The sequence below is a fragment of the Armigeres subalbatus genome, chromosome 3 (genome assembly GCF_024139115.2).
Source record: "Armigeres subalbatus isolate Guangzhou_Male chromosome 3, GZ_Asu_2, whole genome shotgun sequence".
Taxonomy (NCBI): domain Eukaryota; kingdom Metazoa; phylum Arthropoda; class Insecta; order Diptera; family Culicidae; genus Armigeres; species Armigeres subalbatus.
The window spans coordinates 363177733-363205548 of NC_085141.1; the positions used below are offsets into that span (position 1 = coordinate 363177733).

Consider the following 27816-nt stretch of genomic DNA (forward strand, 5'->3'; position numbering starts at 1 on the left):
CAACGTGGAAGAGGGAAACCTAAACTTTTGCGTAGTGGGTGTTTTAGAGATACTGATTTTTTTTAAAAATTAGCCTCTTCGAAAAAAGACACCGTGTTCTGAATATCATGATTATTCACATAATCGTCCACATAGTGTTTTTTACTCTCTGTCGCACAGAGGGACGAATCCTTAGAAAGAGGGTCAAAGGGTCATTTTCCAAAATGATGTATTCTATTTTTTAAATATTTTTCTCGCATTATACAGTTTATAAAACATTGTAAAAAACTTTGGTTGAGTCAATTTGACGATATTGTGCCCATTGGGGTACCTTTGAAGTTGGCATGAAAACTATTTTTAACACCATTGATAATATATAAATATGAAGTATGATATCTTTGCAATATTTTTCAAATTTGTTATTCAATCATTTCAAACTCAATACATCTTCAAAGATAACATAATCAACTATCAATTGCATACATTGTATCACAAATTCATGAAATATTAACCCTTGGCTTATGGAGTTGAATTTGGGCTTATTTCGAAATTTACTCATTTCGTGGTGTTTTCATGTGGTCAGAAAACAATTTACCCATCATTACCCAGCGCTGGAAATCGCATGGCTACTACTTTACATTATATATTTTCAAACTAAACGAAATTTAGGGCCCGCCAGGGCCCGCAGGTTTTTTCCGAGGCATTTGAAAATGACGTAAAATACATGAAAATGTATGTATATGTACTGAATGCTACAATCACAACACTCGTTATGAATGTAGTTGAAAATGATAAAATTTCATCACAGTAAGTATAATAAACCCATTTGTTCTCATTTTAAGCCATATTTGTACTTTTGACCGTCTTTTTTTCAATCCGTCCCACTGTGTGTCGCCGCACCTTTTGGAAACTTGATATCACTGATAAAAATAACTCAAAAGTAAGTTAAAATAAACTCAACGTTGGGTACTTTTTTTTCTTCCGTGTAGAGTTGCCTTTCTATCGTGTTGACTCGTGGTTTACACAGGCTGCCGCACACTACCCATCCGATACTGGTCTTTGTTGCTATTGACTCGTTCAATTTACCTTCCCGTAGCTTTGGCGATGCGAGTAAATGAGAATTGCTCAATCCAATCAGAATTCCTGTTACTGTGGACTTAAAACTTAAAACTCCCTTGTTGCCACCAGCCTCACAAATATACACTTCTATGTATTACATAAATCGTCTTGTTGATTCATCCAGTCCATTCGATGTGCAGCGTCCCTAATTCTCCATTGCCATTGGCCTCAACAGCCTTTGCAATCGACCGCTACGAGCGTAACTGAAGATCCATCGACGAGAAACGCATAAGTGTTGAACTGAGCTCCAAACAAAGTGACTGGTAGAACATGGAAGACCTCCTTAGCTTGGCAATAAGACGCGCGGCTACAAAGCAAGACCATACTGATGGTGGTTGGGTTCGATTCCCGGGTCGGTCTAGGCAATTTTCGGGTTGGAAATTATCTCGATTTCCCTGGGCATAAAAGTATCACCGTGTTAGCCATATACGAATGAAGAAATGGTCATTGGCTTAGAAACATCGCAGTTAATAACTGTGGAAGTGCTGGATGAACACTATGTCTCAGTGGGGGAGGCAATGCGGGTAAGAAGAAAAAGAAGAAGAAAAAGTTAGTCTAAGGTCTAAATTGATGAAAAAATGTAGAACTGTGTGTAATATAAATGCTTAAATGTTAGAAATGCGGTAACAAATGTCCTAGTCTTATAGCTTGAGTAGTGTTTTAATGGAAAAAGGAAAAAATAGTCCTGGATTGTCCTGCTGAATGTGCCCGGAGAAGGTGAAAAACATATGTCTGTCGAACGTTGGAAAAGGATCAGTTCGCCAACAATGGTTAAGAAATATATTTAAAAAATTTAAGTAACCAATTCATTTCATTAACACACTGCTGGGCATAGACTGATAATACGCACACATAAAATCATGTTACAACTAGACCTGTGCGCCGCCGCGCCACGCCACCGCCGCCGGTGGTTTTAATCGCGCCGCCGCCGCCGACGATTTCGGGTCGGTGCGCCGCCGATCATAATTTTGCCACGCCGGTAACTAATCGCAATAAAAAAATCAATTAACTTAAGTCCAGTCAAGCCAAGCCAAGATACTGTTTACGGTTTAATAATTGAGGTCGAAATACGTATCTGTGAAGAAATACAGCGTATAAGAGTTAATTGGAATAGTGCTAAACTAGTTTTATGACAGTTCATAAATGTTAAGGTGGATCTCGTCAAAATTCTATTTCAAATCTACCTCAAGCGATGGTGTCTCTAAGTCGGTGTAGTGACATACATTGTCTTGGTTATTTTTTTCTATTTTAAAAATTTTTTTATTTTATTTTATTGTCTTGAGAAGCCTTATTGTGAAATTCCTGGTATTTCTGCGAATATTCGGAGAAGTATCGTTTAAACATTCATTTATGAATTCCTTCGAAACTACTCCAGAAATTAGTTTGGAAATAAATCAAGAAATTTATTTGATAATTCTTCCAGATATCCTCCGAAAAGTTTATTTTAAAAAACCTTAGAAGATTATTTTAGGAATTCTTCCTAATTTTTTTGGGTATTCCTTCGGAGATTCCTTACAAAATTTCTCCGAAAATTTCTTAAGAATTTTCAATACGAATTTCTTTAGGAAATTGCTTAAGGAATGCTTTCGGATTTTGTTCCACGAATTCCTACAATCTCCTTCTGAGACTCTTTGAGGAATTCCTTTGGAATTAGCAATTGGCTTAGCAATTCCTGCGAAAAGTTCTTAAGGATTTCCTTAAAAAAATCCATTCGTTCTTTTGAGAATTTTTTCGGATTTTTTTTTTAAGAATTTCTTCGGAAATTTTCCCTTTTGAAATTGTTTGGGCGTTTATTTCATGAATCGCTGGAAAAAAAAATCTTCTAGATATCCATAAGAAATTCATTCAAAATTTTCATATGGAATTTCTTCAGAACTTCTTCCAGCAATTCCTTTTAAACATTCTCCGGGAATTTTTCCGGAACTTCCTGCAGGAATTTCTTCGAAAATGGCTTCATCTTTCCGAAAGTCTTTGTTTGTTTGCTGTTTATTTTTGTATTTTTTTTAGAAAATTCAATAAGTAACTACATCGCAAACAACTTCATTTTCAATAAATTTCAAAGGATTTCCTGGAAGATCTTTCGAAAAAAAAATCTGGAGAAATCTCCGAAGGAAATCTCGGAGGTTTTTCGAATAATCTTTTAAAGAAGTCCCTGGAGGAATATCCGAAGGAATTCCGGGCGGTATTTTTTTATTATTAAAGAAATAAAATTCTGGAGGATTTCCCAAATAAATTATTGAAGGCGTTATTTAAGAAATTTGTGTTGGGTTTAGTGCAGGAATTTTTAAATAAACTTTTGAAAGCATTTCCAAAAGAGAACCTGAATGAATGTTCGAAAATAATTCCTAAAGGAACTTCTAAAAGAGTTTTTGAAGGTAAAATACTTCCCCAAAGAATTCCTAAAGAAATTTCCAGAGGAATCGATAAAGGTATTTTTGGAGCATTTTATGATGCAATTTCCGAAGGAATTCTCAAAGGAAATTACGAAGAAATTCCTAATAGAATTTCAGAGAAAATGCCTACTGGTTTTTCTAATGTAATTCCTAGGTTTCTTCAAGAATACCTTTGAATTTTTTTTCCAGTAATTTATTCGCAATTTCCTCCAGAGATTCCTTTGAATATTCGCCCAGGAATTTCCTAGGAAATTGCCTCAAAAAGTTCTACTAAACCTCCTCACTAAACGAATTCCAGAAAGTTCTTCGGATATTCCTTAAAATTCACCTCAGGAACAACGTCAGAATTTCCTTCACGTAAACCTTTGTTTAAGAAAACCTTAGGAAATTAGTTAAGGTTCGTTCTTTTGGAAATGCCTTTGAAAATTTCAAAGGAAATTGCTTCATAAAATCCTTTAGGAATTGTTTCGTAATTCCCTTAGAAATTCTTTCGGATATTTCGGATATTCCTTTTGAAATATCGACGGAAAATATTTTAGAATTCCTCTAAAAATTCCTTCAGAAATTCATTTACAGATTGCTTCGGAAATATGTTTAGTCTTTGAAAGTTTGCTTAGAAATTTCTTCGGAAATTAATACGGAGGATTATTTTAGGAATTCTTTCGGATTTTTTAGAAAAAAAAACGTTGGAAATTTTACATAAATTCCTCTAGGGGTTTCCTAACGAGTTCTTTGACAAGTTTTCCTGAAGTTCCCATAGAAATTCTTTCAGAACTGCCTTAAACAATTTCTTAAGAATTTCTACAGCAAATCCTTTGAAAATTCTTTGGTAACTTTAGGAAGAAGTTCTTGGACATTTCCCTCAATAATTACGTCACAACATTCTCCATTTCTTATGATTTTTTGTCGGGAATCTCTTCAGAAATTAATTCAAAGAAATTTCTTCGGAAATTTGCCTTGGGAACCATTCCGAAATTCTTCTAGGAATTCCCTAGAACAGTTTTTCAAAATTTTCTGAAAAGATTCTTTCAGATTTTTCTGTGGGAATTCCTTCGGTTCCTCAATGTAAACTGTTTTTGAAATCGGTGCTACCGGGCAAAATTATAAAATACCTATACATATAATAAGCAAGACCTGCGTGCCCAAACCTTTGTTATGACGAATAAACGAGTCTACATTTAGCAAGCAAACATGCTAGTTCGGTTTAGTATTTTCTTAGTGTGACTTGTGGAAAGTCAGTCGTGAGATCAATAGTGAAGTTGGCCAAGTTCGGACGAAGTATTTTTAGTTCTTTCGAAAATTATTTCAAAAATTTTGCCAGAAATGTCTTTATAAACTCTTTTCGCTATTCCCTCGGAAAGTCCTTTCTGAACCCCTTCGAAGATTTTTTTCGCAATTTCTTCGGAAATTGTTTAAGGAATTCTCTCGCAGCTATTTCTTTCCTTTATGAATTTACGAATGAAATCCTGAAAGAATAGTCTATGGTGTTACCTGTGGATTTACTAAAGGAATTTCCCAACGAGAACCTTATTGGTTTTTGAAAAAATGCCTGTATGAGTTTTCGCAGATTTTTTTATAGGGTTTTACAAAGGAATTGCTTATGAAACTTAGAAAAAAAATCGTGGTTTCTTCCAAAAATCCCTTTAAGAACTCCACCAATAATTTTTTTTGGCATATTTTACCAACTTTTGAAGAAAATATTCAATTTGGTTGGTCATCATGTCCCAGTCTACAGCCACAGCTCATTTTAGTTATGTTGATCATCTATTGTGATTTGTGCATACAAGATTTTTAGATATATTGAGAAGTAAATCGACTGGAGTTTATCAAAATCCTGAATTTTTGGAAAAAAAATTAATTTTTGGAAAAAAAATTAACAAATTAGTCCTATGACACCGAAGTCTAATTCTCAATACTGCTCAAGGGTTACGAAAAGTGAAGAGGGATTCGTTGTTAAATTTTGATTCTTCAAAATCAGAGAATAATAAAATAGTTTTAATTTAAATAGCATTTTGAGATCAGGTACTTATTAGTGTCGCTGGTAATTTACTAAGTATGGAATGTGGTGTTTGATGATCGACAAACACAGAATATTACAATTTTATTCCACTGAAGTCGATTTTTATACGGGCGATTCGTACGGTGTGAATCAAAACCGCGTGAATTAAAAAATCCGCGTTTAAATTGATTTTTTCATCCACGCCGGTTCACGCCGCCGCCGCCGCCGCCGATAAAAGCCAACGGCGCGCCGCCGTGACGCCGCCGCCGCCGGGGCAAAAGTGACCACTACGCCGCCGCCGCCGATTATATGACCGGCGCACAGGTCTAGTTACAACCAGGCATTGCATTTTATCCTATCATTCGATCTTCTGAGCAAAGATACTGATGATATCCAGGGATATCGATCTTAGTTATCTATCTGCTCAGTAAACAAAGTGCAATGTTCGCCATGGAGAAACATTTTTTCACTGTTTTTGTTGTAGCAACGCCCTCGCAACGTGAACAAACCCCGAAACACGCTGGCTATCTGGATCATCATTGAATGCTCAAATGATAATATCTTTCCAGAGTGCTCTTTGATTAGGGATAATATCTTTGCATAAGCAAAGATAATATCCTGTGCTCAGATGATATTGCAATGCCTGGTTACAACTAGTGTTCTCATATTTGAAAATCAAAAAGCTAATTTTTATTCTTTGAGATCGTTTATTTTGAGAAAAATATATCAACTTGAACTATATTTACAAAACACTAAATTCAAAATAAAATATTTATTTTTGTTTCGTATATCGTTTCAATGAAGCAATTTGTGCCCCCAACACTATCTGACTGATTTGTAGTTTTGCTTTGGCCTGTTCGAGCGGGTCCAACGTTTTGACCGTTTTCGCCATACTTAAAAAGAACAGGTCAACATCATCGTTGTCGTTGACACAGGTTAAAATTTGCTCGTTTGGAATGGATACCTGGGGGCTGTTGGCTCTCTGTCGCTTTACTCCAAGGCCATGACTGCCTGGTTCATCAGGTAAGTGTCGTTTCTTCGTTCGATGACTGCACTGGGAAACCATATCGTCTTCATCGTACTCCGATGGACCTGGAACGTGCTCGAAGCGGGATCCGGGTATCGTGTCGTTATTCATATCATTATCACTCATAGAGCAATTGGATACCGACGGCGGTTGGATAAATTCCATCAAGGAACGCGTTTTATCTGGCTCCGGTTTAATGATTGCTTGAATGTCTATCTCGTCACATACTTTCGAATTATTGTTGCCACTTGCATCAGCCAATCGGATATCATCCGCTTCTGAGTAGTACGACAGATCTTCTGAACCATACTTTCCATGTATTTTCGATGGGTCAATATGATCATACAGAAAGGACATCCGCTGTTCGTAACGCCATGGAGGCATCGCTTTACTTTTTCTGCGCTTGATGGCATTCATAAAGCATCGACGCAGTTTTTCCCATACCTCTTTGGCTTGTTCTCCTATAAAGCAAGTACCAAACAAAGCGATTAGCGAGCACGACTTATAATTCAACATGAGCTCTTACCTTTCACGTTCATGTGTTTTCCAACTTCTTCCCACGCCTTGGTACGTGTGGGCTGATCCTTGTATCCTTCTGTATTAGCATCGTAAAGGCAGCGACGCAGAAACACTTGTTCGATAACATTCTCCTCGTTGAATATATGATCTGGCTGTTCCATTTTAAATGCAGTATTTTAGCATCTCACATCGAATGCAACCATAACAAATCACTCCACCTCAGCCGATAGACTGATAATTGTCGGTGTCACGTACAGTACTGATGGCGAGACGGCTGTCGACTCGGTCACGTAACTCAATCGTCGTTGTCACACTGAAATAGTAGATGTATGAATGCACATGACGAAAGAGATGATAGTACCAATACATCTAGACGTGAGCTCACGTGTGTGTATCGCTACCTACGGATGACTTCGACTCCCACCATGAAAAACGCCAGAAGCAAGCGTGGTTTGGTACATGTTTAATACGGTGCGTGCCTTCGTCGTAATTTGGTTCATACCAACCAATGCATGTCAATATGCTGTTGTAATGTTAGTAATGTTCCTTTAACTCGCATTGAACATACATTATAATTATTTGAATGTATATAAACAGTAATAAATTAATAATTTTTAAAATTATCAAATTTTTCAAATAATTCAAATAATCAAATAATGAACAGGTTACATAGAATCGAATCATGAAATGTGGTACATATTCTAGTACTACTCCTTCGTTATTCACATTATTCTAAGCAAAAGCATTGTTCCAGTTACAAAGCACGTCAAAGCAAGTTCAAATTCACCACGAAAAGCTCACTAAGCTTTCGATTTTCGTAACGCGTGTTCATTAGGGTGACACGCCAACATGAAAATGTTCACTTCTTTAGGAAACAACTATCAAGACAAGGTGTCAAATGTGGAAAACGGCTTCAAACGTGTTATTGAATAACCATGTATTTCAATTATAGACGAAGATTTTAGCTTATCATTAGGCGAATTACTCTACAGGGCGGACTTGATTATCTTTTGAGTTATATAAACCGTTGTCAGAAAAAATGGTGCATAAACCACTTTTATCTATTTTGAGTTTTTTTATACCAACGGATTCTTTTTGCAAAAATCTAGTAAAAAACAAAAGTAAAAGTGTGCCACAAGGTCAAAATTCTCGTTTGGTAATATTTTTGGCCATTTTAGCTATTCAGCAAGTTTCAGCAGTGTGACCTGTTCTACCAAACGACATATTCGATCAAACGACCATTTCGGCCAAACACCATTTTCGGATAAATGATCTTTTTGGGCAAACGATTTTTCCTAGCAAATTACCAGTTTGATCGTATGATCACTTCGCCCGTACGTCGCTTTCAGCCACATGACATTTTCGGCCAAACCGTTTTCGATCTTAAAACAATTTCGCCGAAATGGAAGGCAACCAGATGACTCTTGCCATAACATTATTATTATTTATTTAGACTAAGGCCGAAGTGGCATGCGCGGTATATAAGAGTCTTCTCCATTCGGCTCGGTCCATGGCTACACGTCGCCAACCACGCAGTCTACGGAGGGTCCGCAAGTCATCTTCCACCTGATCGATCCACCTTGCCCGCTGCGCACCTCGCCTTCTTGTTCCCGTCGGATCGTTGTCGAGAACCATTTTCACTGGGTTACTGTCAGACATTCTGGCTACGTGCCCGGCCCACCGCAGTCGTCTGATTTTCGCGGTGTGAACGATGGATGGTTCTCCAAGCAGCTCATGCAACTCGTGGTTCATTCGCCTCCACCACGTACCGTCCGCCGTCTGCACCCCACCATAGATGGTACTCAGCTTTTTTCTTTCGAAAACTCCAATTGCGCGTTGGTCCTCCACGAGCATCGTCCAGGTCTCGTGTCCGTAGAGGACTACTTGTCTAATGAGCATTTTGTAGATAGTCAGTTTGGTAAGGCGGCGAACTCTATTCGATCGTCTTGCGGAGTCCAAAGTACGTACGATTTCCAGTCACTATGCGTCTCTGAATTTCTCTGCTGGTATCATTTTCGGCAGTGAGCCCAAGTACACAAATTCTTCTACCACCTCGATTTCGTCACCACCGATGCAAACTCGCGGTGGGTGGCTCACATTGTCTTCTCTTGAACCTCTTCCTATCATGTATTTCGTCTTCGCCGAAGTACATGTGGCACGTGGCTCTTACGTGAACGATTTAACTTCTCCTAGAACTTTCGTGTGTTATTAGCGCGGTATAATTGCTTCGTCTCTTCACAGTCTCGATCTCCTTGCTGGCGCTTTTTCCTCCGGAAAATCGAGTTTTGTCTTGCCTTAACATGTTATTTGGATAAGTCGCATTTGCAAAAAGGCTGTCTTCCGAATGGCTTTCGGACGTCGAGAAAGGCCACAAACCATCCTGGTCGAATATGTAATTTACCTGAAACGCAACTGGTCATTTGGTCAAACGGGTCGATATTTCAGCAAAAGACATTTTCAGTCGTTTGATCCGTTCGGAAAAAATGACATTTTAGCCAAATAGCCCTTCCTGTCAAACTACGTGAAACGTCCTGTTAGGGCATACGAATTTTCGGCCAATTTACCTGTTGGGTCGTACCGCCAAACCATTTTCGTTTTGGCCAAATGGAGTTCGGTCAGATTGCTTTCGGCTTTAGGATGAAGGAAAGTTGGGCAAAGCAACAGCTTTCCGAATGATTCACCACTAGCGGTGCGCCTTCTGTCTCTTTCCGTCCTTCTGAAAATTGTGATTGTATTAGTTCGACACCGGGCAATATCACAAACACTCATTCAAAAAATACAGATTTATGTAGTAGTGTGTGTTGGGTTTGATGCCCACGGGCATGCAGCGTTAAATAGACGCAGGGAAAAAGCAGTAATTCAGCGTCACCGCACCGATGTACAGCTACGTTATTTTAGCGTGCTGTGGGCACGCAATGTTGAAAAGATGCTACGTGGGCATCGAGCCTTTTGCGGCCAAATAGCGGTCTGACTTTCGGCCAAACTTCGTCTTTTTTAAAAGTTCTCGTAGAATTTCCAATGAATGACTTACACACAAAAAAAAATCGTTGGTAAAATTGAGAAAACGTTGGTAAATTTAAGAAAATTCGTTAGTGATTTTCAGTAGAAAGTATAAGACTGTTAAATCCACAAGTGCAAGAATGTCACTTCGGTAATAACTGTGACAGGTGTTGACTTTTCAAAATGATATTTTCCTCTCAAAACTAAATGTGTATTTTACTTTCGATTTAAGAGTTTAGCTTTCAAAACAACAAGTAGTGTGCGCTTTCAATTTGAGTCTAGTATGTCAAAATACAATCATACGTATTAAAAATTGAATATTCCGTGTTCATTTTATTTATTATTTTTATTCAGGAATATTATATTTATGTACAACAAAAAAACGAATCACACATCATTATATACAACATATAAAAATTGCGAGCTTACGTCTTACCGTGTTTCGCCCGCTACCTCCTTGGCAATGTTTTTAATGTCATCCCGACCTTCCCGAACTGATTGAAGTCTAGTTTGTTCCAGTTGGTGAAGCCTTGCGCCAGGAGCGACTCGAGTAGCTCCTTGGAATCGCGGATTCAATACGTCGATTTTACCCTGTTCCTCCCGTTGAACTTTGGTTGCTTCCATGCCCAGTTCCCAGTTCCATGGCCAGTTGGGGTGCGAAAACAGGAAGTCTTTAACGACTGGTTCGGCCACCCGGAGCCTTTTTGAAGTACACATCAACTGCACAGTTAGCTTTACGCTCGCGTTTTATCCAGCTTGGCAGTTTGTTCTTTACCTTTCTGCAGAATACGGTCGATGTTGATGTTAATCCATCTGAGTGTTCCAATCGGAGTTGTAGATAATGCCAATTTTCGAGATCCCTGCTCCTGAAGTTTGATCACCAAGTTATCCAAAACGATCATTTTCCGCTGTTCTTCAATAAATGATAATTGGTGGTGTATGGTGGACCAGGCTCAGCAGCATGAAATAGGTAAGGTTGCACCTCCATTCCAACAAAGATTTTGGCATCCTATTTCGGCAGCAGCCACTCATCTACTTTCGATTTCAATGGACGGAGCAGGAAATGCTCCAACACCGCATGCAAACGTTCGATCTGTTTATTATCCCCAATGCATTCATTTGCATTGAACCAACATCTGCGCTGTTAAAATATCCGGCAACAGGACATTCAGCAAAGCCCACAAACAATTCATGAAAATTATTCTGCAGCGGCGTTCCCGTTGGCCGTCTTAAACTCCCTCCAAATTTCCGAGAGCACAGATTTTTCCTTCCTAATACGATGGGCCTTTCCAAGGCATCAGCACATCCCTGATGAATACTTTCCTACTTTCCAATCAACCAATCCGCACGCAACGAATGACACCACCGTCCGAACTTGTTGACCCAGTCCTGTAGCGTCGATTTGGGCGCGATAATAATGTGCAGTTCTGGATTGCTTCGCAAGCTCTTCAAATAAACCATCAGGGAAATTGTCTGCAGCGTCTTTCCCAGACCCATCTTATCGGCCAAAATTCCGTTGATTCCATATTCGTACAGCATAATTATCATCCTATTCAGACCTCTTATTTGGTAGTCTCGCATCTCGCCAGCCTTGAATACGGCGGGACGATTCAAAGCGGAACACCATTTTTGGTTTAGTACTCCTGTTCCGTCTTTTGATGGCGATGGCTGCAAAACAAATATAAAAGGTTCTAATGTTATCTTTCTTACATTTCAGGAATTTTTAAAGACTATTCGATTGAATTCAAATGATAAAGATTGAATATGTAAGCATGATAATTAAAAAAATCGTTCTGTGCAAAAAATTTAATCACCCGAACTTAATATACTAAGGTACTGTTGGATAATTAAAAAAAACAAAGTTTTCTCCGAGGATTTCGGAGGATACGCCCTGGCATTGCGTACAAAAATCAAAATCAAAACTATACTCACTCTTCCGGGTCGACATGGGTGTTCGCGGCGGGTTGCTTCTCTTCCTCATCGGTTTGCCCTTCGCCTTGGCTGGTGGGTTGCTCGATGATCCCTTTGCCGGGCCGATAGCATGATGTGAAAATCTCCGTCTGCTTCAGCAGAAAATCGAATTGCTTGCCGCGTCCCGTTTCCAGCGCATCATAATCCGGTTCTTTCGTGTGCGACGAGGTAGTGTCGGAGTTGGACTCATTCTAAAAAAGACAAACATAAGTTTCGTCAGCTGTCAGTTCACCGTTGTGAATTTCGCCGGACGGACGATCATGTCACCATTCTGAGTCGAGAAATTTCAATGTCGTTTATGGTGTAAACTTACGGAATTTTCGTTCGTATCCACCGTTGCAATGGGTTCGTCTTCCCTGGACATGATTTAGCGTTGTTTACGTCTGTTATCGCACTGAAAATTCACACAAAAAACACAATTTGCACACAAATCCATACGTGAGAGGCACAAAAGAGCGGCTGAATTTCGCGTGTTGTTTTCCCCAAATTTTTAATTTGACAGATCGCAAAGGGCTGCCAGTAAATTTTTTTGTTGTTGACATAGTTGCCAGAAAGATTAAACATGGAAGTAACTTTAATTATTTTCCAAATTTTGTTTTGATTGTTCTCACTGTGAAAACCACAATTTTACACTGGGATAAAAGCATTCAGGTCAAACATTTTACATTCAATTCAAATATTATAGCACTTAAAAATACCAAATTTGCCATACTCTTAAAATGAAATGTAGAAAATGTAGAAATCCCAACTTTTTTTTGCTCTGTGTATGGACAATAAAAAAAAATTTCCCGTAGAAATCCGAAACAAAAATCCAGTCGAAATTCCGTTACCCAACAAGTATTCCCATATACACTAGCTCCACCAAGCGGATGAGTTCTGGAATAATGTTATCTGCGACAGTTTCGATCTGACCTCTTGAGCAAATTTGTAAAAGATGGCAACTTTCAAAATCTTACGGATCTCAAATCAGCATGAACATCGAGCTGGTGAGCACCAGCCATGCAATTTGTATGAAAATCACGACTTGCTCAGACGTTTCGAGATCCCGAGACAAATTTTGGAGGGCGGAAAAATTTGTGAGTCCCAAAATTGTTCTAATCGGTGCACAAACGGCTGAGATATATCTAGTTGAAAATAACATTCCAACTGTTTGGGAGGCTTGGTTGATGGAAATTCAAAAGTAAAAAATCGGATAAATCATTTTGTTCGTTTGCAAACGAATGATTTTTTTTTCTTAATTTTATTATCCTTTCCCATCGATACGTTGTACATAGTATTAAGTCTATTTGTCTGTGAACCAAAATGTAATCACAATCCCTCAAATCATTCAATCATGTCAACGGACATTGCTGAACGATCACAGTAGCCTCCTCCAAACCAAGCACAATACTCCTTTTTGTTATATTTGTTTGTTGTTCCTTCGAATATGGGAGGAGCTAAGTCACGCAAATAAGCTGTTGCTTCATAGAATAGATGTGTATAAACCCTGGGGGTACCTTCGCTGGTCCTAGGGGGTAGCTCGGACAAAATGCGTAATGGCGGACGTATTACAATTCCAATTTGAAACTTATTGATAAAGTTTTGATAATTGTGTATTTATTATATCATAATTGTTTTTTTTTTTTGTTCTAGACTTCTGGTCCTACACGCTCAAGATTTTTTTTTCACTGCGGAGATCTGCTCGCTCCTGCAACATTCATTCAAAGTATCGGAGGCCTGCTCGTGCCGGCATTTTTTTTTCAACCTCGGAGGCCTGTTCGCTCTGGCTTTTTGTTATCCAACCTCGGAGACCTGCTCGCTCCTGCATTTTTTTTAGTACCTCGGAGACCTGCTCGCTCCGGTTTTTTATATTTTGTTGAAATCTCGGAGACCTGCTCACTCCGGCAATTTTTGTTCAAATCATGAAGACCTGCTCGCTTCTTGTATTAAATTTGAAAACAACATGAAAATCAACTAGCACAGTGTATGAAGGAACATATGCGAAACAAAAGATAAAACGGACAAAACGTCTAACGCGTAAATTTTAGAAATCTCCAAAGCAATCTTCCTGATCTAAATGAAATGTTGAAAAATATTTTGAGTACACCCGATTCTTTTTTTACACGGGGGATGCGTTAAAAAAAGTTTTCAGTTCAAAATTTGAAAATCCATGTAAAAAAAGTTTTATGATTTCTCGAAGAATCATGCAAAATGGAGCAACTTTGCAAAAATTTCGTATGGGACGACCGTGTAAAAAAAAAATCCGTGTAAAAGCCTTCGTTATAGAAGGTATATTTCCCATCCTAAAACTTGCCATCTCCGGATTGGCAATCGTATGCCTTTGCACGCAAGGTTAATTGGAGACCCTGGTTAGTTCGTTGCAAGAGGAATAAAAGCATCCTTCTACGCTTCTCAGAAGCCTTCTTACAAGCAGCTCGAAGGCCTTCTTTCAAGATGTTCAGAAGCCTTCTTTCAAGATTTTTAGAAGCCTTCTTTCAAGATGTACAGAAGCCATCTTTCAAAATGTTCAGAAGCCTCCTTTCAAGTTGTTCAGAAGCCTATTTTCAAGAGGCTTGGAATCCTCCTTTCAAGAGTCTTGGAATCATTCTTTCAAGAGGTTTGGAAACCTCCTTTCAAGAGGCTTAGAAATCTCCTATCAAGAGGCTTGGAAGCCTTCTTTCTAGAGGGTTGGAAGCCTTTTATCAAGAGGCTTGGAAGCATCCTTCCAAGATGTTTGGAAACCTCCTTTCAAAAGGTTTGGAACCTGCAAGCCTCCTTTCAAGAGGCCCGGAAGCCTCGTTTTAAGAGGCTCGGAAGCCTTCTTTCAAAAATCTCAGAAGTCTCCTTTCAAGAGGCTTAAGGTTCTTTTTAAAAGGCTCGTAAGCCTACTTTCAAGAGGTACGGAAGCCTCCTTTCAAGAGGGTCGGAAGCCTTCTTTCAAGATTTTCAGAAGCCTTCTTTCAAGATGTTCAGAAGCCTTCTTTCAAGATGTTCAGAAGCCTCCTTTCAAGATGTTGAGAAGCCTCCTTTCAAGAGGCTCGGAAGCCGCATTTTAAGAGGTTTGGAAGCCTCCTTTTAAGAGGCTTGGAAGCCTCCTTTCAAGAGGCTTGTGTGCCTCCTTTCAAGGGGCTAAGGTGCCTCCTTTCAAGAGGCTCGGAAGCCTCCTTCCAAGAGGCTCGGAAGCCTCCTTTCAAGAGGTCTGCAGGCCTCCTTTCAAGCCTTTTTTCAAAAATCTCAGGAAGCTTACTTCAAGGGGCTCAAGGTTCTTTTCAAAAGGCTCGTAAGCCTACTTTCAAGAGGTACGGAAGCCTCCTTTCAAGAGGTACGGAAGCCTCCTTCCAAGAGCGTCGGAAGCCTTCTTTCAAGAGACTTGGAAAGCTCTTTTCAAGAGCCTCGTAAGCCTCCTTTCGAGATGCTCGAAAACCTACTTTCAAGTGGTTCGGAAGCCTGATTTCAAGATGCTCGGAAGCCTCCCTCCAAGAAGCTCGGAATTCTTCTTTCAAGAGGCTTGGAAGCATACTTTCAAAAGGCTCAGAAGCATCCGTTGAGATGCAAAGGAAGCCATCTTTTAAGTGACTCGAAAGCTGCCATTTGAGATTCTTGAAATCCTCTCTACAAGAGGCTCAGAAGCCACTTATCAAGAGATGCGTAAGCCTACTTTCAAGAGATTCAGAAGCTACTTTCAAGAGGCTGGCAAGCCTCTTTCCAAAGGGCTCGGAATTATTTTTATCAAAAGGCTTGGAAGCCTACTTTGAAGAGGGGGTACCTAAATTAATGCAGAACATCGAAAGGGTACCTCTTTAGAAAAAGGCTGAGAACCGCTGCATTACCTGATCCCTCCAGTGGTAGTCTGTTTTGGACAGCGGTTCGACTGCACACGGACAGGCTATTTGCACGGCATCAATTGTTCCTGGAGCACTGACAAAGGAATTCAGTGTTTGTTCCATCAGTCCGATCCACTCTCAGACCCTTCCGGTAATCTGTTGTGGACACCGGACTGACTTGCACACGGACAACCTGTTTTCTTTGGCCTGTTAGTGTTAGCCAGTGATGCAAGTTGATTGCCCACCCCCGAGAAAGAAGGGATTGAGTATTTGTCGCCCTCCGTTCCCCCACATTGTGCACCACACACATTTTGTTCCTTTAAAATGATACTTTTCCAAGAACAATTAATAAAGAACAATAAAAATTAACAATATTTCTATTTTTTATATTTTTAAAATTGATGTTTATTGGCATTTCGGTCTGAGTTTTGCTCAAAGTAAAAGGGAGCAGCGTGTTTTTTTTTATAAAGTAATGGAAGGAGCGAACTGAAAAGTTAATACAAGGTTACGACAAGTAAGAAATCAATTTGAAAACAAGTCATATTAAGGATAATAACTGTCGAAGCGTCCGCCTTTGCCGTACATCCCATTGGGATAACTCTGGAATCACTCTACCGAGATTGGCAAAACGGAGACAACGGCTGGTCTATATAAAAATGAAAAAGGATAGAATCGAGAGCTTTTCCATGAATAATAAACGTTTTAAAACGGGATCATCTATAGCAAAAATGCTTAGATTAAGGACAAGCCTTCCGAAATCCAAAACAAAATTCATTCGCGTTTTCAAGTTGTACGTAGAGCCTGGATACGAGAAACTCGGATAGAATATGAAGGGGAAGAGACCTCATAAAATTTTCCACATTTCGATAAAACATCAACATCTTGGTTAGGCAAAGCGCCTTAGTGGTACTAACCTACAATGTACTATGCGTCTCCACGCACTTTCCATACCAGAATATGATTCGCCGACGCGTAGCTTCCAGCTTAAAGGCGTTTTGCCTCATGAGTCTTCCGGCAACAAAATATCACCACTTTTTGCAAATGTATAAGGACTGTATCGAAAATAAGTTATCTTTATATTGAAATTCGAGTTTTGGACACATGGCTCCGTGAGAAGGGCATCGAGATGGATAATTTGATCAAGCGTTTCGCTATCCACCCCTAAAAGTAAAAATTTATGGTCAACAAGTTTGGGGAATACCACACGTTCGCTAATCTGTTGGAAATGGAAGAAAATCGAAATCAATGGACCGGAATTTGGACCACAAAGTAATCGTGTTATAAAACGAGGCAGTTTTATGCTGATTTGTGACGAGGGAGAGAAATGCTCGAATAAATGTTGAAATAGTGCAATATTCATTCAGTATTATGTTTTTTCATAAAACTTAACAAGCAGAATTAACATATATTGGTGGACAATTTTTAATAAATTTTTAAAATGCATTCGATTTTATTCGAATAAAATGATGTGGATAACTTATTTTCGATACAGTCCTTATTATCTAGATGGTAGAAACAACTACTGCTTTCATTACTTTCACACAAACCGTATTATCGATAATTCCTGGGTTTTGTTTTGTAACAGAAGGAATTGATGACATATTACGTAAGCACTTATGGGGGGATGGGGGTCTGTCAATATCTTACGCGCCATATAAATAAAAAATCTTTTGTATGGGAAAAATCTTACATGGGGGGAGGGGGGTCGAAAAACCCAGAAAAATTGCTTACGTAATAAGTGTACGGCCCCTTATAGATGCAGCGTACTTCCCGATATGCTCCACCCATGCCGCAAAAACCTAGAACAGTTGAATTGTTGATAGCACATACCGAAATATGCCTACCCCACATCATAACCTGGTACTGAGGCAACTTTTGCAAAAGTAGTCCAAAAGTTTCGGTTTGTAGACGTGTTACTTCAAACCTTTTATTCCTGAAGTTAGGTTTCTAACTACACGATCGAACTCAATGAAAGGGAGAAGGGTCGTTTGGCCGAATGCCACTAGGCCGAACAAACTATTAGGCCGAAAGGGTTATTTGGCCGTAAGGCTCAGTTGGCCGAAAGGGTCATTTGGCAGAATAGGACATTTGGCCGAAGGGGTCATTTGAAAAGTGAGAAATTAGGAGTGAAAAGTGAGATGTCTCACTTCTCACTCCTCATTTCTCACTTCTCGCTGTCAAATGTAAGAAGAGAAAAATGAAGAGTGAGAATTGAGATGTCCCACTTTTCACTCCTCATTTATCACTTCTCGCTGTAAAAAGTGAGGAGGGAAAAGTGAGTAGTAAACCTCTCACCACTCACTTCGCGCTCCTCATTTTTACAGTAAGAAGTGAGAAATGAGTAGTGAGAAGTGAGACTTCTCACTTCTCTCTCCTCATTTATCACTTATCGCTATAAAAAGTAAGAAGCGCAAAGTGAGTAGTGAGACGTCTCACTACTCACTTCGCGCTCCTCATTTTTCCACAGTGACAAGTGAGAATTGAGGAATGAGAATAGAAACGTCTCTCTTTTTACTACTAATTTCCCACTTTTCAAATTAGGTATTCGGCCAAATGACCCTTTCGGCCCAATGATCCTTTCGGCCAAATAACCATTTATGTCAAACGACCCTTTCGGCCAGATGACCCTTTCGGTCAAATTTCCCTTTCGGCCACACGACCCTTCCGGCCAATCGACCGTTTCGGCCAAATGACGTTTTTAATCAAACGACCCTTTCGGCCAAATGACCCTTTCGGCCAAATGACTCTTTCGGCCAAATGACCCTTTAGGCCAAATGATCTTTTCGGTCAAATGATGCTTTCGGACAAACGACCCTTTCGGCCAAATGACTCTTTCGGCCAAATGACCCTATCGGCCTAATGGTCTGTTCGGCCAAATGGTATATTCGGCCAAACAACTTTCGGCCTAGTGGCATTCGGCCAAATGGCTTTCAGCCAAACGACCCTTCCCCCAATGAAAGACTACCAGTCCGATACTAATGGAAGGTTTCTAATTTCGTAAATAAATGCCTGCAGTAGAAGTTCCGATCTTCCGAAGTGAAGTTCAAGCCATCATCTGACGTCGCCTTACGAATGGTCATGGGTTCAATTCCCAGCATCTTCACCAGTTTGTCAGTCGCCGCATGCGCAACCTATACGGTGGCGTATTGGGGAGCACCCTTACCGTTACGACTGCCTGATGACAACTGACAAATTGTTCTTCTCGGAAGCATTCCTCCAACCAAAGACCATGCCTCTTCAATATCACGTACACGAACAACTTTTACTGTTTGCAGCGCGAGCTGGGGGTAAAAAGTCGGACCACTACAGTAAAAACCCAGATTAATCCACCTAGCGGTGATGGTGCCTTTCTCGTTTTTTTTTTCGAGTGAGTAATTTCTACGCACTTTTGGAATGAAGAAAAACATATTTTGGGCATATCTATCGAGCCCATAGTCCGATCTGGCCAATTTTGAATAGGAAACAATGGGACATGTTTTTGCGTCGAATGCAACCTGTTGCGAGGAAATTGGTTGAGGGTAAGTGCTAAAAAGTGAGCAATAAATTTTTACGCGCTTTTTTATGAGAAAAAGTATTTTGACCATAACTTCTGAGCCCATAGTCCGATCCGGCCAATTGTAAATAGGAAACAATGGGACAGGATTCTGTGTCGAATGCAACTTGTTGCGATCAAAAAAAGGGGCTAAGTGCCAGAAAAGTGGGCTAGAATTTTCCACTCGTTGTTGCCTAAAAAAAAGTATTTTGACCAGGGTTTCGACTTTTCGTTTCAATGAGACCAAAGCAAGCGTTTTTCGGGCCAAGGGAAATTCTTGTTTCGTTGTTTATGTTGAGGATCATCTTTCACCCATCAATCTTTTCTCTAGAATTAGCATTGGAAGATGAACGAAAATCTTGCCTATTAGATGAAAATCCTTTTTCGTTTCATTACTTTTACCTCTCACTCACTTTTCGCGAGAATTATCGCAGAACAATTACAAAATTGTATGGCCGCGCCGGGATTCGAACCCAGAATAGTAACAATAATAGCTGTGGGGATGCGCTTACTCTAGCCACACCACCACGTTATCTGTATGAAAGCGTTAAGTTATTTGTTCCACATAAGCTACTACCATTTGCCTTGATGATGCCCCGAAAAGACTCGAAAATGAAAGAAAACGAGCAAACCAACGTTTAGCGGCAATCGAAGTGAGCGAAAAATTGTTATCACTCTCCAGGCTGTTTTTCTTTCCCGAAAAGCGATTTCTCCCCGAAAACTTGCGTGAGGGAAAATCATGTGCTCCTGAGATTGAGTGAGCATTACGAACCCTGATTTTGACAATAACTTCTGAGCCCATAGTCCGATCTGGCCAATTGTCAATAGGAAACAATGGGACAGGATTCTGCGTCGAATGCAACTTGTTACGATCAAATCGGTTAGGGCTAAGTGCCTGAAAAGTGGGCTAGACTTTTCCACTCGTTGTTGCCTAAAAAAAAGTATTTTGACCATAACTTCTGAACCCATAGTCCGATCCGGCCAATTGTCAATAGGAAACAATGGGACAGGATTCTGCGTCGAATGCAACTTGTTACGATCAAATCGGTTAGGGCCAGGGTTACTGGAAATCGCATCAAGTATCTCGCATTCACTCATATTTTGCGAAAGGAATCGGAGAAGAACGATAAGCGATGCATCCCGAATGAACCGCACAAAATGTATCTTCCCAAAGCTGACGAGTGAATCCTGTATGAATATGTTTCGTATCATTCGTACTGCTTTAGCTTCGGTTTTGATTCATCACCATGTGGTGAGTGACTCCGGTGTGTGCGCAAGTTTCGAATTGTTCTTACTTCTTTTGCATCGGCCTCGATTTATCTCCAGCAGAATTAGGAGATTTGCGATCGGGCGGCGATGATGATTGGCGATGAGTGCCCGGGTAGAAGAAAACAGCAAAATAATATCATATTTTACTATTAATATATGAATAACTGAATAGCAAAATCTGATATTAGTTTGTTTGACATAGTTGCTAAAATAGCAAAAATAATAACAGACATTGCTCTAGCAAATAACTTATAAATAACTCATTTTGCTATTATAATAACAAACCAATAGCAAAATATTTAAAGAAAAGAAAATATCAAAATCAGTTATTATTAATATGTTGAAAATGCAAATGATAAATGAATAACAAACTTTGCTATGATTGCAAAATGTGTTCTTCATTTGTTGTTCTGCTCTTTCTTACAATAACATATAAATAACAAATTTTACTATTATAACAAAATTTGTGATGCTATTTTATGTTATTTATGAATAACACAAGAATAACAAAATCTGATATCACAGCAAAATTTGTTATTACTATGTTATTTGTTTGTTATTTACCTCTACCCGGGTGGTGATGGTGATAGAAAAATTGAATCATCGCAATGCATCGGCAATGATTGAAACGGACAGCAAGGGATGCGGACGGAGAAAAATATACCTACCTAGGTTTGGAACGATGTTCAAATGATATCGCTGCTCGTTGTAGTTTAGCTTCGATTACTAATAGCATGACAAATTGTACGTTATTTCATATATTGTTTGTGCATATTGGGATAAAAGCTATGTAGTACAATTAGAAACCATTCTTTTGCTGCATAATTTCAGAAAAATCGAGTGTGTAATCGAAACGTTTTCAAATCATCTTCTAACAGATTTTTCTTTGCTTGTTTAATACTGTTACTGTTAAAAGATAAAATACTGCCATTGTATTTATAAAAGTTTTTATTGAGATTGTTATTCGGATATATTTAATACTGGCAAACACGGCTTAGCATATTTCGCATTTTTTATTACGAACAATTACATCCTACCATGTTGGTTTATTTTATTAGCACTGTTCAAAGAATTTAACTATTCTAATACATTGAAGAAATTATGAATAGCGGTAAAAAACCCAAAAGAATTTCCAATAAATTCGGACCAATTCCTTTTCTTGTTTTCCAAAGTTATCGTAAAGAAATCCCAGAGAGCTTCCCTGTAGGAGTTTTTTAGTGGAATTCTTGGAGAAATTTAAGAATGTCAGGAAATTCTTTGTCGGATGCACAGTGTTTTATTTCGTTATTTTCACGATCGAAATACAAAAACTCGAAAAGTGTTGATTTTGGATATTGGTCACAGAACTTTCAAGATATTTAGGAGCGCATCTTTCGATAAAAACAATTTGATGATTAATCCCCCTAAAAGTAAGTTGAGAAAATTATTTTTCCACCAGAATGAAATAGACACGTAGTGTCTTCCGCAAAGTTGTAGCAAATATTAATACGAGCAACTTTGCTGAACACCCCGAGTTTCTATCTCTTAAACTTAAGACGTTTTATGTGAAAACCCCTTAAAAATCTTATTTTTCATTATAACTCTTTCCAATGATTTTTCTCCTTTTCCGTCTCTTCTACAAATTTGTTAAACAAGCAAAATTACATGTTTTGCTAAACATTGTAACATTCCATCTCACATACAACAAAAGTTATCTTAAAATTATACATATTTTAAAATTATACATCTTTTAAACATATTGTTAAAGACATTTGGCATAAAAAAAATCGATCTCGACAAAGTCCCAAACATTTTTGAAGCTTGAGCTTGAGCTTGAGCTTGATTGACTGCTCGTAGTTGCTACTCCATTATGACCAGATCAGCTGTTCTTGCACAAAGAAACAAAAGATGTTTGCTTGGGACTAGCACACATCTTCAATGTGCAAGTACTGGTGATCTCATTTGTTAGGTCATACTGGCGCCTGCCACGTCGGAATGCAAGTCAATGTAGGGAAGGGGGAGGAAATGATGATGCAATCACTCGCCCACTGCAAGCCGAATATACCTCTGCACTTGCCACGAGTTCATGCGGAATTTGTTGGAATTTCTGGGTTAGGTTGGAGAGGCAGAGGTCCGTCTTGGTTAACGAGCTGCCAATGTGATAGATAGGAGAAGGTAACTGATGGAATTTCTAATTAGATGTAGGAAACGAGCTCTATAAGTTCATTTCCAATTCTAGCAGATTACTGTTAGAATACTCAAATTGAAGGTATAGGAATAGTAATGGAAACGGTATGGAAGTCCATTTCCAGTTCTAGCGATTGCTAGAGCATGAGAAATAAAGAGAAAGATACAAAGTAGGAGAATGGAACGGACCTGGGATTGAATTCACGACCTCCTGTGTATGAGGCAGAAGCAGTAGTCATATGACTACCAAGCCCGTTTCGAAACAAGAGAGACCACGCACTGAACTGATTAATTTTATTACCGGCCGCGCAATGCAGAACACAATATTTCGTCCGACCACGCGAACGATCTGCTGTCCGAAACATGAGAGACCACGCACTGAACTCCAAAGTCCCAAGCATTTTTGAAGTCCCAAAAAGTCAATTATCTTCATTTTTTTCAATGACACCCCGATCTTGACGTCTCATGCATTTCTAAGACATTTGTCATCAAACATAAAAATTCGATTTTGAAATTTTCCTGTAAATGCGTGAAGGGGCCCTCCATAGCCGTGCGGTAAGACGCGCGGCTACAAAGCAAGACCATGCTGAGGGTGGCTGGGTTCGATTCCCGGTGCCGGTCTAGGCAACTTTCGGATTGGAAATTGTCTCGACTTCCCTGGGCATAAAAGTATCATCGTGTTAGCCTCATGATATACGAATGCAAAAATGGTAACTTGGCTTAGAAACCTCGCAGTTAATAACTGTGGAAGTGCTCAATGAACACTAAGCTGCGAGGCGGCTCTGTCCCAGTGTGGGGATGTAATGCCAATAAGAAGAAGAAGAAGCGTGTAGATTAGATTTATTGTATCTGAGGACAAGAAAACTGAATTATAAGAGTCCTTTTGGATCAATTTTGTTTTCCGACCTCCAGTGAGGAGGTGAGGACGCTGGCCCATTCTTACCCCAAACCCATTGTTACCCCAGACACCGGTATCCCTTAATCCAATTTTCCCATGATATTTATTTTCGGAGTCAGGTGAGTAAATTTTAAAAAATGAAAAAAAAAACACAAAATGGAATTTGAAAAAAAAAATCACACGATCCACCACAAATCCACACAAATCCACCAAGCAGTGGAACTTCATACTAAACTGCCATCCATCACAAATATTCATACCACCAAAAAATTTTCAAAATTCTACAGATTATAAAACATATCTACTGACATAATATTTCTCATTCACTAGTGCACCAATCGCTTGAATACAAATCTTATCATTATTATCATACATTATTTCCGACTAACGGTCGAATTACAAATCGTTCTACATTTGACAGATTTTGAGATATCTAAGCTGACTGATTTTTATATAAAATATTGTCGCCCAGCAAATGAATGCAAGACTAATCTCGCTTCTGTCATGTTTTCACGGATTTGACCATCCGTACAACTTTAGAAAATACATCAGCTTTTTAAATGGTATAAGTCTCGATGCCATTATGTCGTAGCATACATCCCTAATCTCATCTTAAGCTACAAGCACTAGATCTCCCAAATAACTTTGTTGAAGACTGTATGCGTCTATGTCTAAAGATTGAAGCAATATAACAATATTTAACGCACAAATGTGCAAAATACAAAGCGCGTGTGCTCGCGCTTCAAATGTTCCGAAAGGCTAACGCAGAACCTCTAGGTTTATATCCATAAGAGAATTCTGTGTACCGCTCCCTACAACTTCCAATCATACCCAATCATCATCACTCGCGATGCGTTTGGGTGATCCATCGCTCGTGATGCAATCAACAAGGAATCCGATGAACACTTTATACGCAAACCAAGAATCCGTGCGGATACGAATAACTGGTGAGTGCCATTTGCTTCCAATTAGCAGATACTGGTAACTCAGTGATTGGCAGAAGCACGGATGAAAAGGGAAGTCCAAAATTTATGGTTTGATTCATTGCGTATTGTGTTCTCACGTGTGACGAATACATACGAACGAATGCTGTAGTATTCATAACTGAGCGGCATCTCAAGCGAAGGATGATGCTATGTAGGAATCAGTAACCCTGGTTAGGGCTAAGTGCCTGAAAAGTGGGCTAGACTTTTCCACTCGTTGTTGCCTAAAAAAAGTATTTTGACCATAACTTCTGAGCCCATAGTCCGATCCGGCCAATTGTCAATAGGAAACAATGGGACAGGATTCTGCGTCAAATGCAACTTGTTGCGAGCAAATCGGTTAGGGCTAAGTGGCTGAAAAGTGGGCTAGACTTTTCCACTCGTTGTTGCCTAGAAATAAGTATTTTGACCATTACTTCTGAGCCCATAGTCCGATCCGGCCAATTGTCAATAGGAAACAATGGGACAGGATTCTGCGTCAAATGCAACTTGTTGCGAGCAAATCGGTTAAGGCTAAGCTCCTGAAAAGTTGGCTAGACTTTTCCACTCGTTGTTGCCTAAAGAAAAAGTATTTTGACCATAACTTCTGAGCCCATAGTCCGATCCGGCCAATTGTCAATCGGAAACAATGGGACAGGATTCTGCGTCAAATGCAACTTGTTACGAGCAAATCGGTTAGGGCTAAGTGGCTGAAAAGTGGGCTAGACTTTTCCACTCGTTGTTGCCTAGAAATAAGTATTTTGACCATTACTTCTGAGCCCATAGTCCGATCCGGCCAATTGTCAATAGGAAACAATGGGACAGGATTCTGCGTCGAATGCAACTTGTTGCGAGCAAATCGGTTAGGGCTAAGTGCCTGAAAAGTTGGCTAGACTTTTCCACTCGTTGTTGCCTAAAGAAAAAGTATTTTGACCATAACTTCTGAGCCCATAGTCCGATCCGGCCAATTGTCAATAGGAAACAATGGGACAGGATTCTGCGTCAAATGCAACTTATTGCGAGCAAATCGGTTAGGGCTAAGTGCCTGAAAAGTTGGCTAGACTTTTCCACTCGTTGTTGCCTAAAAAAAAGTATTTTGACCATAACTTCTGAGCCCATAGTCCGATCCGGCCAATTGTCAATAGGAAACAATGGGACAGGATTCTGCGTCGAATGCAACTTGTTGCGAGCAAATCGGTTAGGGCTAAGTGCCTGAAAAGTTGGCTAGACTTTTCCACTCGTTGTTGCCTAAAGAAAAGTATTTTGACCATAACTTCTGAGCCCATAGTCCGATCCGGCCAATTGTCAATAGGAAACAATGGGACAGGATTCTGCGTCGAATGCAACTTGTTGCGAGCAAATCGGTTAGGGCTAAGTGCCTGAAAAGTGGGCTAGATTTTTTGCGCACATACACACACATACACACACACACATACACACACACAGACATCACCTCGATTCGTCGAGCTGAGTCGATCGGTATATAACACTATGGGTCTCCGAGCCTCCTATAAAAAGTTTGTTTTTGGAGCGAACATATAGCCTTTACGTATACTTTCTATACGAGAAAGGCAAAACGATCAAGTTGACTCTGAGTTTTAATTGTTATCAAAATGTCACTGTTCCCTCAAAAACTAAATTGTTACTGGGAACTGTTCCTCTGATTTTGTTACCGTTCCGGGAGAAAAGCTTTTGACACTGGGTTTTCAATAAATAGTCGAAAAAATGGAGTCGTTCAGTATCAAAGATAATAATTTCTAACCGTCTCCCTGTTTGATAAGATAAATAATTTCGAGAAATTAAACGTGCCGTGGAATGTTCGCTTAAAGTGGTCAAAACCTGTCAAGACGAATAGCCAAGTGTGAGAATGTCTCAGCGTCCGTTGACTCCAAGTCTATATGCATGGTTTCGTGTCATTTTTGGAAGATTCCAGTAGGTACAAGCGTCAGCATCCAAGTGAGGACGTCAGCCGGCTTTCTTTCAATAATTTGGTGACCCGATGAGAATTGACTCGCGATTGAAGTGGTCGCATAAAGAACCCTTTTTACTTTTCTAGGATAAAAGTTCCGATAATCATGGGTGTTCTTATAGTTGCGGTACTACGGTTTGCAGGGAATTAACAAATTAAACGCTGTAACCCACATCACCGATCAATTAGTCGACCTGGCATAACACGATGGAAACATGAATAACATTGGCAATTTATTTATACTGGTGAAGTATCTTTAAAATACCTTATTTTTTTCTTTCCCTTGCACCAAAAGTTGCGATAGTGTTCCAATCGTTGCGATTCCCGGGGGGGTTCGTAACTATAGGAACACGAATACCAAAATACCGCTACTATTGGAACACTGTACCAATAATTGGAGGATTGATTTCAGGAACAATGAAGGATTTTGATGAAATTACGGCACGCTTTGAATAGAATAGAGATAATGAGCCTTCGGATGCACTCTCAAGGTAAAAGAAATGAAGTATGGATTAGGTGTAATAGAGAAGTTAGTATTGGATCGTGATTAGTTTCTCCACTATTGGGTCTTCTACCCTAATTGTTGTATGAATAAAAAGATATTTAAGCTTGCTTTTTTGTGTTTGTACCATGCAAAATATCTTGATAATGGCCTTGAGCGGCTTCTGCTGGCAAGGCTACGATTTGTGTTTGGTCTGCTTAATGTTCATCTGACGCAAGTGAGAAATAAACGTGATGTATTTGATACATGAGCTGTTCAAATTCCAAAAAGATTACACATTACATACGTTGTTACGGGAAATTATGTGCGTTAGTACCAAATGTTCCCATATGAATTATATTAGATAATAAACCCTTTCGATGAATACGGCTGGAATTATGATCGGATTTTCCTTGTCAGTTGGGAAGACGGACCTTTGTTTCTGGCCGCTCCCTTTGCAGATTTGTTTTTTCTGCGTTCCGTTTCTCGATATTCAATCGAACGGGGTTCAAATTAAAAAATGTTCAGATTACAAACGGCCATTTTACCGGGGGTCCATGACTTTTCAAATCTATTTCAGCCCACCCTTTAAAATTATTAGAGCGCAGTCACTCGCACTCACTGGTGGACGCCTGCTGAGTGCAAGCGACTGTTTGCAACCCCAAGTTCGAAGCTTTTTCCCATTCAACATATAAAGCGTCTCACTCCGTATCTTTGCCACCCGAGCAG

At 39.5% G+C, this 27816-nt stretch overlaps 1 protein-coding gene and 1 pseudogene across 1 annotated transcript; both read right to left on the reverse strand.

Annotated features, from left to right (window-relative positions):
* Positions 1-6183: 6183 nt before the first annotated feature.
* Positions 6184-7340, reverse strand: LOC134223445 (uncharacterized). The gene is made up of 2 exons (XM_062702592.1): positions 7044-7340; positions 6184-6978 (listed from the first exon to the last, which is right to left on the reverse strand). The coding sequence occupies exons 1-2, from the start codon at positions 7195-7197 to the stop codon at positions 6263-6265; spliced, it is 870 nt and encodes a 289-aa protein (XP_062558576.1). The 5' UTR covers positions 7198-7340; the 3' UTR covers positions 6184-6262.
* A 2782-nt stretch (positions 7341-10122) lies between these two features.
* Positions 10123-12768, reverse strand: LOC134223446 (chromatin-remodeling complex ATPase chain Iswi-like; annotated as a pseudogene).
* Between the last annotated feature and the right edge of the window lie 15048 nt (positions 12769-27816).